This window comes from Vanacampus margaritifer, chromosome 16, assembly GCF_051991255.1.
Source record: "Vanacampus margaritifer isolate UIUO_Vmar chromosome 16, RoL_Vmar_1.0, whole genome shotgun sequence".
In the NCBI taxonomy this organism is placed as follows: domain Eukaryota; kingdom Metazoa; phylum Chordata; class Actinopteri; order Syngnathiformes; family Syngnathidae; genus Vanacampus; species Vanacampus margaritifer.
In genome coordinates, this window is record NC_135447.1 from 553,714 (window position 1) to 566,394 (window position 12,681).

A 12,681-nucleotide genomic window follows, 5' to 3' on the forward strand; every position below is an offset into this window, starting at 1 on the left:
ATAATTGGTTTCTTTTTTTCAACTACTGGACTTTAATTTAGCATGATTTAAAAATGACAATATTTTATCATTTATTGGCCTGGATTTTAACATTCTAATTGATATTAATTAAATAACCCTAATTAAACACATAATATTTAATTAAATATCAAATTTAAAAATAATTAAATATATATTTAATGAGGGTTATATATTTAAAAAAAAAGTTATAGTTGGCCTTTATTCTAATTTTTTTATGTCACATTTATCATTGATTTATATTTATTGATTTATTATTTCACCTGTCAACCAACGTGTGCCTTCTTTTGATTCTGGCGACTTTTTGGGTGTGACCGCTTTTGTTGTTTTGCTCACTGCAGGTTGTTCATCCCTTTTGATTTATTCGTGTGCAGCGAAAACATCTCAATTTGATTTGATTTCACAACTTGCCAAACAGGTGGAACTCCTTGAGATGTTTTTTTTTTTTTTTTTCCTTCCGTCTGATTGTCATCCAAAAAGCGAAATGTCATGAAAGAGATGCTGTGAGCCAATCAAGCGCCGGCGTCTGCGGCAACAGCTCGAGCCGCCATTGGTTGTCGGCGGCAGGCAGGGGACGACGTGATTGGCTGACGTAAGCTTCATTGCCTCCATGGCAACATCGCGTCCTCATAGGTGGAAACGAGAGACGCTGCCTCGGCATTATTCACTTAGGTGGTGTGTGTGTGTGTGTGTGTGTGTGTGTGTGTGTGTGTGTGTGTGTGTGTGTGTGTGTGTGCCTTTACGGCCCATCTGATTGGTCCAGGCTACAACTGGCGCAATAAAGGCGGCGAGCTGTGCAATGTGTGCATTTGTAATGTGTTATAGTTGACGTGTGTGGCACTTTTAAGGTCACCTGACATTTACCACATGTTTAGGGTCGCTTCACAATGAAGAACATTTATTTGGGGTCACCTTGGAACTCAGTACGTATTTAAGGCCACCTCACATGCATTAGCATGTTTAGGGTGGACTCATAGTGTTAGGGGCCACCTCATTGACTGCCACTATTTAGGGTCACTTTATAGTAAATGTAACATGTTTAGGGTCAGCTGACATAACAGTAACATATCTACATTGACCTTTAGTTTGGGAAGGTCAATCTTTTAGGGCCTGCGCTTCCATTGGGCTCCGTTTGTGCGCAAAAACATCTCAGTGTGCTTTGTGTCTTCTTCTTGTTTTCATCCAGGGAGGGGCGGGGACGGAAGGGCGGGGTTAGTGGGGAGAAAAACACACGCGCGCGCACCGATTAGCCGGCAGCCCCTCCCAACAGGCAACAGGCGAGCCGACGTAGCACGTGGTGCCTGTTGCCGTGGCGACCGCTCCAAGGATACGGCGTGCTGGTTGGACGCGGCGGCGGTCGGGGGAGGGGAAGGTTGACGGGAGGGAGTCGCTAGGCACATTACGGGCCAACCGCGTGTCCTCGCATCGTCGCTCGCAAACACCCCGAAAGCAAAAGTCCGTCCGTCCGGCCCGCCCGCCGACAAGACCAAAACCCTCGCACGGATTATCCGGATCACTGAAAACACTTTGCGCTCAACTGACAACAACAAAAAGTGAGGCGGAGCCTTTGGGCACATTTGCATGCTGTTGCTAACCAAAACAGCAGCGTTGACTCTCACAGGTGGCCCAACAGGCCCGAAACGAAAATATTTGCTGAGCCATTCATGTCTGAAAAACGTTTAATTGTGAAAATCCACACGTCTTCCCATGAGACGCGTCCGTGGCACCAAAAAGACCAAGTTTGGAAAAAAAATGGAATTGCTAATAGCTAACACAAGTGAACAATGTGCAACATAACAAGCACTCACGCAAAAAACACACTCTCACGCCGGCGCTCTCGCTCGCTCGCTCGCTTGCTGGCTTGCTAACACGCTGGCGAAGAAAAGGAAGCCAAGCGGTCCCGACGGAGACCCCAACTGCTGACGGGAGCGATTTCCCGAGGGGAGGAAAGCGAGCGCGCTTGACACGCGGTCACACCTCGTCTTGAGCGGCGGCGCGCTCCAGCTCCTGCACATGCTGCGCCATGGAAACCACCAGCGTCTTCATCTTTTCAAGAGGGGGGGGGGGGGGGGGGAGTGGACAGGTGGGAAATTAAAAGGAGCAGCCGGGAAGGAAGCCAGAAGATAATTTGGGAGAACGGGAGGTGGATGGAAAATGGAATGAGGGCAAACAATATTCACTTTATGGCCTTCATTAAAAATCAAATATTCCGTGTATAAAAATAGCGGCGAGACATCAACTTCCTACTTTGTCAATGATTAAACTCACGAGTCAAAATGAAGCTAAACTTTCCACATGGAAGCCGCCTGACTTTGAAAGACGGTAAAGTGGAAATAAAACCTTCAGCATTGTTGTGACGAGCGCAAGCAAAACTCACAATCACACAATTTAAGCTCATTCTCTTCTTGGACACGGTCAAGAGGTGATAGGTCAACTAAAAGCTGTTTTTCCGCCCAACACAGAAGGACAATGGATCATAAACAGCCCCCCCCCCCCCCCAACTAAAATGAATGGGAATTAATTTCCTGTCAGGTTGTTTCTTATTGTGTCTAATCTTGCTGGCAATTTGAGCACACGCATGACAACAACATGTTTTTCTGGATAACAAAGATTCCTGCACACGCTTGTCCGTCTTTTGTCTCTGTGCCGAAAGTGCAACCGCAGCGCCCCCTTCAGGACAATTAGAGTACTGCTTCCATTCCCAAACAAAGGCCATTAAAAAAAGGTAACCACCCTCTGCATGTTTAAACATAAAATCTGTGTAAAAATTGCATCTAATTGAGAGGACTGATGATGATGATGATGATTTTTCAATTGTATTATTTTCTATTTTTGGGGGGATGTTTATTGTAAGGTTAAATGAAAAACCAAACACATGATAATGTGACGACCGTTTGTGGCGATGAGCTCATATCTGAGCGTAGCATCGCCAATGTGATGTCATCATTACCAAAGATGATGTCATTGGCAATTTTCAGCACAGGTGGAGTAAACAAAAGAGAGCAGGATGTTTTGTTTTTTTCCGGTTACCTCATTCAGCATCTGTTCAACTCTGCCTCTGTACTCCAAAGTCAGCGGCTGCTCGTCGGCGCCCTCTGCTGACGACTTCTGGCACGACGAGCCCAGCACGTAACTGCAAATATTACAAAGAAAATTTCAATCAATAAAAACGTTAAGGATTTGGGATTGATGATTTGTTGATGCCCCTTCAGCTATAAAGTGGTTTATTCAATAAATGTGATGCACATGCTAAATGTAAAAACAACAAAATACAATTTCATATCAAAATTGCTGTCACTATGATAAAACATTTTTTGTGTTTGCTTTTATGAATATTTTATTATTATTTGAATTCAATTTTATTATTTTAAGTCTATTTTTTTTTTTATGTTTTTGAACATGCATCTGTTTTTTAAAATTATTTTATTTACATTTTGTGCTGATGAATTTGATTTGCTGAGTGAGAAAATTAATTTCTTTATCCAAAATTCAAGCGCTTTTCAAAATGATAAAAAATTGAAAGATGTTTTTAATCTTTGGCTTTTGACTCGGAATTGTTTTAACATTTACGGTGTTTGCTTCTTTTTTTTTGGTAAAAATGGTATTGAATGATCGTTTTCGTAGTCTTTGTTATTGTATGTGTAATTGTGAGCATGTACAACACTTTGTACGCAGCGATGGTTGTTTTTAAAGTGCTCAACCAATAAAGTTGAGATCATCCATCACAGCATTCACTTAACATTTATACATGTTTCTTCCTCCTAAAACAATTAGCAATAAAACCATGCATGCTTTCCAAGCCACGACAAGAGCAGTCGATCGCCGCACACGTCAAAGTCATTGAAATGCGCCGGCAATCAACCTAAAAACATTCCCTGTAATCAGGAGTCCCAAATCGGAGGCAAACTACCTGTCAATGTGGGCTACGTTGACGCAGAAGGTGGCTCTCATGTGGTCCAAGTTTTTGGGTGTGGACTTGTAGATCATCCCGAGGACGGTGTGGCATCCCGCACACACCAAATCCACAATCAGACTGGCAGAAACAAAAAAGAAGTGACAGGAGGTCTTTCTTTAAAATCATCTATCATTGTTGTTGTTTTTGTGGGCAAATGTTTAGGTATGAAAATAACTCGTGGCATTGGTGCACTTTGTGGTACGACAATAAAGCGATTTTGATCCTTCCTTAACCAAAAGACTCCAACGTGTTGCAAATGTAAAGAGATGCGCTGTAGGACTAGGAAGTGTTTTACCAAAGAGAACCTTTCCCGGCTTCATGCAGACGAGTGTCCTTCCCAACCAGCACGTTGTTTGTGACTCCTGAAGGTCCAAAACAACAACACAACAGAACAATCAGTGACACTTTTACTGCCTTGGGATTCATTCGTCGTCGTGTTTGTATTGGACATTACAAATTGAACAGAAAATAGCAACTATTGTGAGCCATGGATTGGTTGCGACCAGTTCGAGAGGGTTAAGACGATAAAGCAACCTACGTTTGAGGTGAATGTGACTTTGTTTGTGTTGTGTGCCTTCCCACGACATGGAATCTCCGACGGGCAACTTGCACTTGCTGCAGAAGAAAACCACCGGACCGTCGTCGTCATCGTCGTCGTCCACCGCGCTGGGACGAAAAAGCTTCTCCTGGATGACGGTGGAGTCCGCGGTAACCGTTTCGAAAGTCTTGTTGATACTTTTCACGCCGTCCGTGGAATACTTGGCTCGTGTCGCCATTTTCCTTTAGTTTGAATTCTCGCGGCGCCGGGATGACATCGGCGAGAAGAGGAAGTGAGATAGTTCGCCACCTTCAACTTTCCGTTTCGGTTGATCGTGGGCCGCCTAACCCAAAGCTGTTCATGTCATCCTCACCGTGTTTAAAAACGTAAAAAATAATGTCAATTTACCTAACGGCACTTTTTTTAAAATGGCTTTTTACTGCAAACGGTTCCCTTATTGCTACGTCGTTTCAGAAAGTAGATTTGCGTGTCATCTTTGTGTGTCAAGTAGCGTGAGGCGGAAACAGAAAAACAAATCTTTGTTCGTTTTTAATTATGAGTTATTCTTACACAGTATTGTTGTATAGCTAAACTAATGATAACATTTTTATGCTAACATTAACGGCGAAAGTAGACTGATCCTGCCTGATCAATGGGTAATTAACCAGAATTACGCATTGTTTAATTAAAGAAACACAAAAACATAATATAGTAAACAAACATCAACAATATTTAGTATGCAAACATTATACTGCACATTAAAAAAAAGCCAGGGACCACGAATCATAGTCATCTAAAAAACGAAACTTTACATCTTGGTTGGACTTCAAAACATGAATTCGCAATTAAATTGCTTTATAACTCACGTTTTTCAAACAACTCCTTACTTGGGAGCTGATTTTCCACAAGTCGTTTATGATACGGGTGATTCACCTGTATTTATTTATTTATTTTTTTAAAGAGTATAACAACAAATGTTTACGTTATGGGAAATCCTGTCTTCTGCTTGGGCGACAACCCGGAAATTTGGAAACCCGATCCGGAAGTGTTTCGGGAAAACGTCAGCGGCGCGAAAATGGAAAGCAAGTCGGTTCTGTTGTTGACATTCAACGATTGCTCGACTTCGGCTGTTTAACGCTTGACCTTTGTTTCCTCGGCCATGTGTGAAAAGATCCAGAAGGTAAAAAGCTGCGTGTGTTTCCCAGTAGTTCGCGTGCTCATGCCGTGACTTTGTTCAGGTGAACCGCTGGCTGGCGGCGGTGTTCGGTGACGAGGCGGTTCCTCAGTTCGAAGTGACCGCGAGGACGGTGGACGTTTTGGAGCAGCTCGCACACTTCAGCGAGCTTCGATGCCGACACGGCCGCCTGCTCGCCGAAGACCGAAAACAGAAAGCGCCCGAGTACCAAGCCGACGGTGAGGCCGAAGCCACGTTTGGCTGTTAAATGATACCGTTTCACCTCGATTGATGGCAAGCAAGCAAGCTCGTAACTAAGCCCAATGTATATAAATAATCTCGATACAAAGATAAACGTTTTTATGTTGGGAGTGTGCCTTCAAGGGGCGTGTCCCAGCGAGTGACATCAGGTTGGCGTGTGAGTATCTGGCCGTGAGTTGTGGACAACAGCAGCTCTTTGTGAGTGTATTGATTGTGCGCTTGACTATTTGTCCGGTTCACTTCATGTCTGAAAGTGTGAGGGTTGCGCTACCATCATTAAGATCGAAATGTGCATGACATTTTTTTCCTCCTAAAATATTGTGGTATTGAGCTGACAACCCACTCACATTCAGGCGCAATGTTACGTTTGAGGAGGTGTTGTTTGTGCTGCTCCAGCTGCTCACCTTCAGGAAGTTCTGGTCCAAGGCGTGGGCGTGTCCTTCGCCAGCCTGTCCAAGTCCAGCGTGGAATACTCGTCCTCTCTGATGGACAACGCGGCGGTCCTGACGCTCCGAGACACGTCGCTCTACAGGTATGCTACGCGGCTTAACCGCACCGGCTAAATTGAGCTCCTCCCTCAAATGGAGGTAAGATGTCCTACTTTCTCGTCAACGTTTTTGTTGGTGAATTTCTGCGGCGCTGCACACATCGCATCACGCGTGCCAGAAAACGCCCGATTCTGCTCGCAACGTCAGCATGCGAGCCGACAAGTCTGACGGCTGGCGCTTGTGCTCCGCAGTTTGATGCCGGCGCTGAACCGGCTGACCGACGAGCTCCTGGACGCGGAGAAGTCCGACAGCAAGTTGGACCGTGAGCTGCGCGACCTCAGGAGTAAGCTGAGCGCCACCTTGGTGCTCAGAGAGCAACTGCAAGCGTACGCAAGCTCTTCCTCATGTTTCTAAACGGGGACGGGGGTCGGGGGGTCGAGGGGGGGGGGATACAGTAGTGCTTGTTTTTCCTGCTAAACTTATGACTTTTTTGTGCTTGAAAATGTATGACTTTATTCCGCAAAAATGAGGCTCCCCCTCCTGTAATGTCCAACATGATTCCTCAAACATGTTCAGCTTTTTGTCTTGTAATATTGCGAGATTTTTTTTTTTGAACATAGTTTCTCTCAAAAATATTTTCTTGAGATTTTTTGGGGGTGGAAATCTAGATCAAGAAGACCTTTTTTCCCTTTTGAAAATGAAGAACCATAAGATAACTAGTCTGCTACAATGTACACATTTTCCCACAAATCAACTTTTTCTATAAAATATTTTTCTTTAAATATAAAAAATGGCTAAACTATATACTTTTTTAAAAAAAAAATTGAATTAAGGACTTTTTCTTAAAAAAACCTGGAATGTCACTACATCATTTTCAATATTTTAGTGTTATATTTCAATTTTTACTTCATTCAGAAAAAAATCTGCAACTTTTTTCTTGTATATTTTCAAGAAAAAAAATCTTAGCCTCAAGCTTTTCATGGTAAAAATTGAACTTAAAAAAAAAAAGTGAAAAAAACTTTTCTCGTTAGCCTTTTTTTGCTGTGCAACTTTTTTTTACCCCTGAACAAAACTCTTAAAAATACACGCGACAAATTTTTTACTTTACATAATAAATTCCTCCCCCCAAAAAATCTTTAAAAAAAAAAAGCAAATTCCTGAAAATATACAACAAACAAGTTTGTCTTGACCTCTTGACATTTTGCGTGTGTGTTGGGCAGCGACGTGAGGCAGACGTGTCAAGCCCAAACGGTGGAGCGCACCAAAGCAGAGGAGCGTCTGCTCAACATGGACTTCCTCAAGGCCAAGGCCAAAGAGATCCGGCGCAGACGGGAGGCCCAAGAGGTAGAACGCGGTCCAAAAAGAACACAAGATGGAACGCGTTACGCGTGTGTTAAAAATGATGCGATCTCGTTTGACGTCGTCAGGCTGAGCTGACTTCCAGGAAGACGACGGAGGCGCTCAGCCATCGAGAGTTAGTGCGACTCTCGGAGGTGAGCTCACGCCGCAAAATCAAACGCTGCAAACGCTTCCACTTCCTGTCGCGTTCCTCCAAACAGGAAGTGAACGCGCTGAAAATACAAATCGGGCCCCTGAAGAAGAAACTGCAGCCCTTCATGGACCTCAGCCCGGTTGGTTTGCCTTTTTGGGTTCTCGTCACTTGAAAGAATTCCAGCATGCACGACAAGCTGCTTTTTTTTGCCACCGCAGAGCCCGTCTCTCGCCCGCGTCAAAATTGAAGAGGCTAAAAGAGAACTGGTAAGCACGTGGCGGCGAGAATTCTCCCGCCTACGAGCTTTTGCCTGCTCCATGATTGGTCCATTTTGTGTGTGCGCTGATTTGAGCTCAAATTTGGCTCAAGTGAAAAGTTTCAGCCTTTGACTGCTTTCCTGGCGTTTCTAGGCGGCGCTCGACTCCCAGCTGGAGATTCACGTGGACTTCAAGTGAGGCCGAGAAACCAGAACGAAAGGAACAACAAATAAAGTCCGAAATGTCATCTTTGTCTTTTGTTACTCCAAGCAGCGCCGGACCGCCGCTTAAATGGCCTCATTAACTAATTGGACACGTTCATACATCCGATAACTTTGTATTTCCAGTAGATTGAAAACTAATTTCAATACGAGCACAAAATAATTGAAAAAAGTCCGAAAATGAGAAAACAAGTGTGATTTGATCTCGTTCTAAGGAGACGAGTTTTTGCAGTGAAGAACTCGAAATAGCGACTGTTCCTTTAAATCTCCGCCCGGCGGCCTTGGGTTTTCCCGCCGGGACTCGTCTCGGTGACGCGGGACAAAGCGAGGAAAGGTGTAGGGTGGCGGCGCCGGCGCCGGCCCAAGGTCAGCACTTGGACTCCACATTCAAGTCGACAAGGCGGAGCGCACATAAAAGCCGTTTATTCAACGCAGCGTGACGTCATCCGCGGCGTGGACGCGGGCGGGAAGCGGGCAAAGGTTCCGACAAGCAAAACCATTATCTGGGTCCCCATTTAATGTTGCTCAGGCCTTGAAATTGTCTTTTGAGGGCCTGCCGGTCGGACCACGTCGAGTCCATGTGGCTGTCGTCGTCAGCCTCGTCTAATTTCTGGAGACAAAAACAGACGTCTCGTTCAAGGACGCGTTCTTGCGGGAAAAATCAATGATCTGCAGCAGCTCTCCGGCGCCCCCTACCGCAAAGGCTTTGCTAAACATTTGAGGTTGCTTTGTGACACTTTGGACTCACCTTGAGCTCCTCCTGCCTCCTGTAGTAATGCATCATCATCTGCTTTTGCTCCTCATTGGTGACCAGAGGCTCTCTCGCCGGCGCCCCCTGTCCTTTCTGCAGAGTAACAGCGTCAGCAAACGTCACCATCAAAATAGTCCGTAAAAATGTGTCGGCGCAGAATGAAATGCTCGGTGTTAGTTAAAAAAAAAAAATTTCAATTCACAGGGGACCTAGAACAGAACTTTGTGGAACGCCACTCACGCTGGCTTGTTAATCCAATTTTGGCTCATGTGGTCTCACCTTCTGGATTTTGACCACCAGTTTGGTCTTGTCGTTCTTGCCGATGTAGTCCTGCAGCTTCTTGCCCCTCTGCATCTCCTTGGCGGCCCACCACAGCTGGCACTCGGACTCCTCCAGCACCTGCAGCGACGCCTGGCGGGAGCGCAGGTGAGATTTCAATTCAAGCGCCCCCCCCCCCCCCATACTTTTGGTTTTCAATATAGAAAAGGCAAATAACAATTATGCTTTTCAAATCAATGTAGGGAGGAGTAAATGGTTTATTGTATTAGCCGATTAGTGATTAGCCGCTAGCATGAGCTCATGACAGCCAATTCTACCCTCTCATTCGCCGCCACCCACATCACTTACCAGGCCCTACCTTTCAAAGTCACACACACTCAAAGTCACAGATATTACCGTATAGAATGTGAGGATGGCGATCCCAAGTGGGCAAATAAATGACCTGCTTAGCCTTTTGCTTGCTAATGCAGAATCAAAGAAATAATCATCAAGTCTGAAAATATTCACGCGGCTTGTGGGTCTGACCTGCGTCCCCGCCAGGTCCTCGCGGTCCTCCAACTCCATGCGGATGGGGTCGTGAGGAGGCAGCCCCATGGGATACACGATCATAACGGCCCCCCGAAGCTGGGCCAGGGCTTCGTTCACCATCGCCGCCGTCACGCACACGTTCACTTGCACTTGTTTCTTCCGAGGGGAAACGTCGCGTGAACATGCCGGATCGTTGCGCTCGCGACCGATGTTGACACTTACTTTGGAGACGAGCGCCTTTGCCTCGTCCACGCTTTTCAGAAGCACGCCTTTCATTTTCTCGTTGGGAGCTGATGCAAAGAAAACACGACAGTCACGCCAACTACTCCAAACACGGTTCATCAGAAAAATCTAATCGTCCATCCAAACGGTTTGAAAAGGAACGAAGGTTCGAGTGACATTTTTATGGATGATTATACTTTGGGGTGCACGATTATGCTATTTTCAACCGATACAGATAAACCAATAATTTTGAAAGTGCCAATGTCGATAACCGATAAGTAAGCCGATAAAGTAACCCACCTATGGGTCAAAGATGGCCCGATCCTTTACTTGGGTCTATTTGACCCAACTTTGGAGTCAAGAATATTCTGCTTCAAAGACGACCAGTAAGTCATTTTGAGTTTGGCAAAATGCAACAAAAAACTGCGATTGTAACATTTTGGGGAGACAGTAAAGAAAGCGAACACTGGCGACTGCATCTTCTGTCAAGGTCGCGCGCATTATGACGTCACAAATATGCGACACTATTATAGAAGAGGGGAGGGGTGAGGAGCTGGCCACAATACGGGCCGCAAACACAACAGATGGACCAATGGGGCAAGTCTATTATTATCGGCGGATTTCTTTATTATCTGGCTTATCTGTATGATGTTAATTGGCTGATAATTATCGGTCACCGATAATATCGTGCATCCCTAGTTATGCTCCTACTTTCAATTCCGCCCCAAAATTGTGACAGTATGGAAGGCCAAAGATGTCCACCCCCTCACCGTGCCCGTTGCGCCGGCCGACGTCGTCTGTCTTGAAGACGGCGCCGCCGCTGGGCACGCACTTGTCCTCCCACTCGTCCTTCAGCTTCAAGTCCACCAGTTGCTCGTCCGTCAGCCCTTGCATGTTGGGCGGCAGCGTGACGCCGTGTTCCGCCAGCTCCGACATTTCTAAAACAAGAAGAAATCGCACTTGAAGGAGACGAACCCTCGTCGATCGCGGGCCGTACATTCCAGAGCCACATACTATAAATGAAAATCCAAGATCTAGAAAACAATTATGAAAAATACATTTAAAAAATAGTTTTAACTTTAGTTTAAACACATATAAATGTATTAAAACACACCTTTTAAGCACTTGAAATCAAATATGTACAATACAGTGTGAAACCACTGCTGGCACGCAAGCTCCCTCTAGTGGTAGGCTAAAGAATCCAACTGTCTAACCAGCATTCCAAACAATGTTGTTGTGTTGTTCCAAATGTTCCAACTGTAATTTTTTAGACCAATACATTTGTTAAGTACAGCTCAGTGGTATTTAACTTTCAAGTACATTACAGTTTGAAGCATACTTAAGTACAGTTTGGTGTTTCCATATATTTAGGTTGAACAAAACATCTTCCTCATTTGATGCCGAATACCTTCATCTATTTTTTATGCTGGTCATCATCGTGATAATAAATATACACACTGACAGTCACTGCTGTACATTTACCATTTAAGCTAATATAATAGCTAACACTTTTTACTATTGTAATATACTGGTTTTAACTTTAATGATCTCATTACAATACGTTTTTAAACGTCTTACCAGCACATATTCGGTCCACTTTCAGCCTCGCGTTGTAAATGGCGGTGATGTCGCGTAAAAGCACGTCGACGGCCTCGCTGACGCCGGCGCTAAACAAGAAGTGGCTCTCGTCTCCACGTTTCACGTGCAGAATAACCATCTTGTAGGACGAGGCTTCTCTTGCTAAAAAAGAAAAGAAAAAGAAAATCAACAACGTTGGACATAAGACGCGTGTGAATGGCCAACTGTCACCAGACAACGCAGCGTAACCGCGGCAACGGGTGGAAGGCGGGACGAAGCTTCGGGAACGAGCTAAAGGCTAAAGCTAAAGCTAAAGGCTGAAGCTAAAGGCTAAAGCTAAAGGCTAAAGCTAAAGGCTAAGGCTAAAGGTTAGGCTTTAGCTCGCTAGCTTACGAGTGACAATAAAACTGAAGAATAACCATACGAATTTATAAAGCGTTACTAAAATTAAATATAATTACTGTAAAATGGTACATAATGCAACCTGTGTGGCACGTGTAAGAGAAAAGCCATATTTACCACAGACTAACTTTCATATTGACAAGATGTTTATCAGACTAACCCCATAGTAAATGTATGCAAGGAGAAAAACTACGGCATACTTTTATGACGTAATCTAAAGTAAACGAGGAGCTATACAGTAGCGTATCATTTATATTCCAATAGCGCTCAAAAAGTGATTTGTCATTTGTCGAAGCCGCTTCTGTAAACTAAGGCGCCACACTCGTAAAGTCAAGCTAATTTACCTGCTGCGGTGGTCGAACGGAAAGTCGCACGCACGCTCAGACGTTCATTTGTTTACATCTGGTGGCTTAGCAACTTGTGCGTAAAGTCGCGTAGGCGGAACATTTCCGGGTTCTTCATCGTCGTCGTCAGACTGCAGGTCAAGATGGGCAGCGCAGCACTGCTGGCATCTAGA

At 44.8% G+C, this 12,681-nt stretch overlaps 3 protein-coding genes across 4 annotated transcripts; 1 reads left to right on the plus strand and 2 right to left on the minus strand.

Moving 5' to 3' along the window:
• Positions 1-1,679: 1,679 nt before the first annotated feature.
• On the minus strand, positions 1,680-5,307 carry mis18a (MIS18 kinetochore protein A). Its single transcript, XM_077545692.1, has 5 exons — positions 4,512-5,307; positions 4,269-4,335; positions 3,929-4,051; positions 3,049-3,151; positions 1,680-2,064 (listed from the first exon to the last, which is right to left on the minus strand). The coding sequence occupies exons 1-5, from the start codon at positions 4,747-4,749 to the stop codon at positions 1,990-1,992; spliced, it is 606 nt and encodes a 201-aa protein (XP_077401818.1). The 5' UTR covers positions 4,750-5,307; the 3' UTR covers positions 1,680-1,989.
• Positions 5,308-5,482: 175 nt separating this feature from the next.
• Positions 5,483-8,430, plus strand: haus1 (HAUS augmin-like complex, subunit 1). Its single transcript, XM_077545691.1, has 9 exons — positions 5,483-5,691; positions 5,750-5,924; positions 6,343-6,478; positions 6,686-6,820; positions 7,655-7,778; positions 7,862-7,927; positions 7,994-8,065; positions 8,145-8,192; positions 8,337-8,430. Exons 1-9 carry the CDS (start codon positions 5,671-5,673, stop codon positions 8,379-8,381), a joined length of 822 nt encoding a protein of 273 aa, XP_077401817.1. The 5' UTR covers positions 5,483-5,670; the 3' UTR covers positions 8,382-8,430.
• Positions 8,431-8,811: 381 nt separating this feature from the next.
• Positions 8,812-12,651, minus strand: cfap298 (cilia and flagella associated protein 298). Of its 2 annotated transcripts, none has more exons than XM_077545689.1 (8): positions 12,509-12,651; positions 11,763-11,924; positions 10,955-11,122; positions 10,185-10,252; positions 9,960-10,118; positions 9,435-9,566; positions 9,153-9,248; positions 8,812-9,014 (listed from the first exon to the last, which is right to left on the minus strand). In XM_077545689.1, the coding sequence occupies exons 2-8, from the start codon at positions 11,899-11,901 to the stop codon at positions 8,904-8,906; spliced, it is 873 nt and encodes a 290-aa protein (XP_077401815.1). In that variant the 5' UTR covers positions 11,902-11,924; positions 12,509-12,651; the 3' UTR covers positions 8,812-8,903. The 2 variants fall into 2 exon arrangements, with proteins under 2 accessions (XP_077401815.1, XP_077401816.1); XM_077545690.1 differs by lacking the exon at positions 12,509-12,651 and adding an exon at positions 12,282-12,480.
• Between the last annotated feature and the right edge of the window lie 30 nt (positions 12,652-12,681).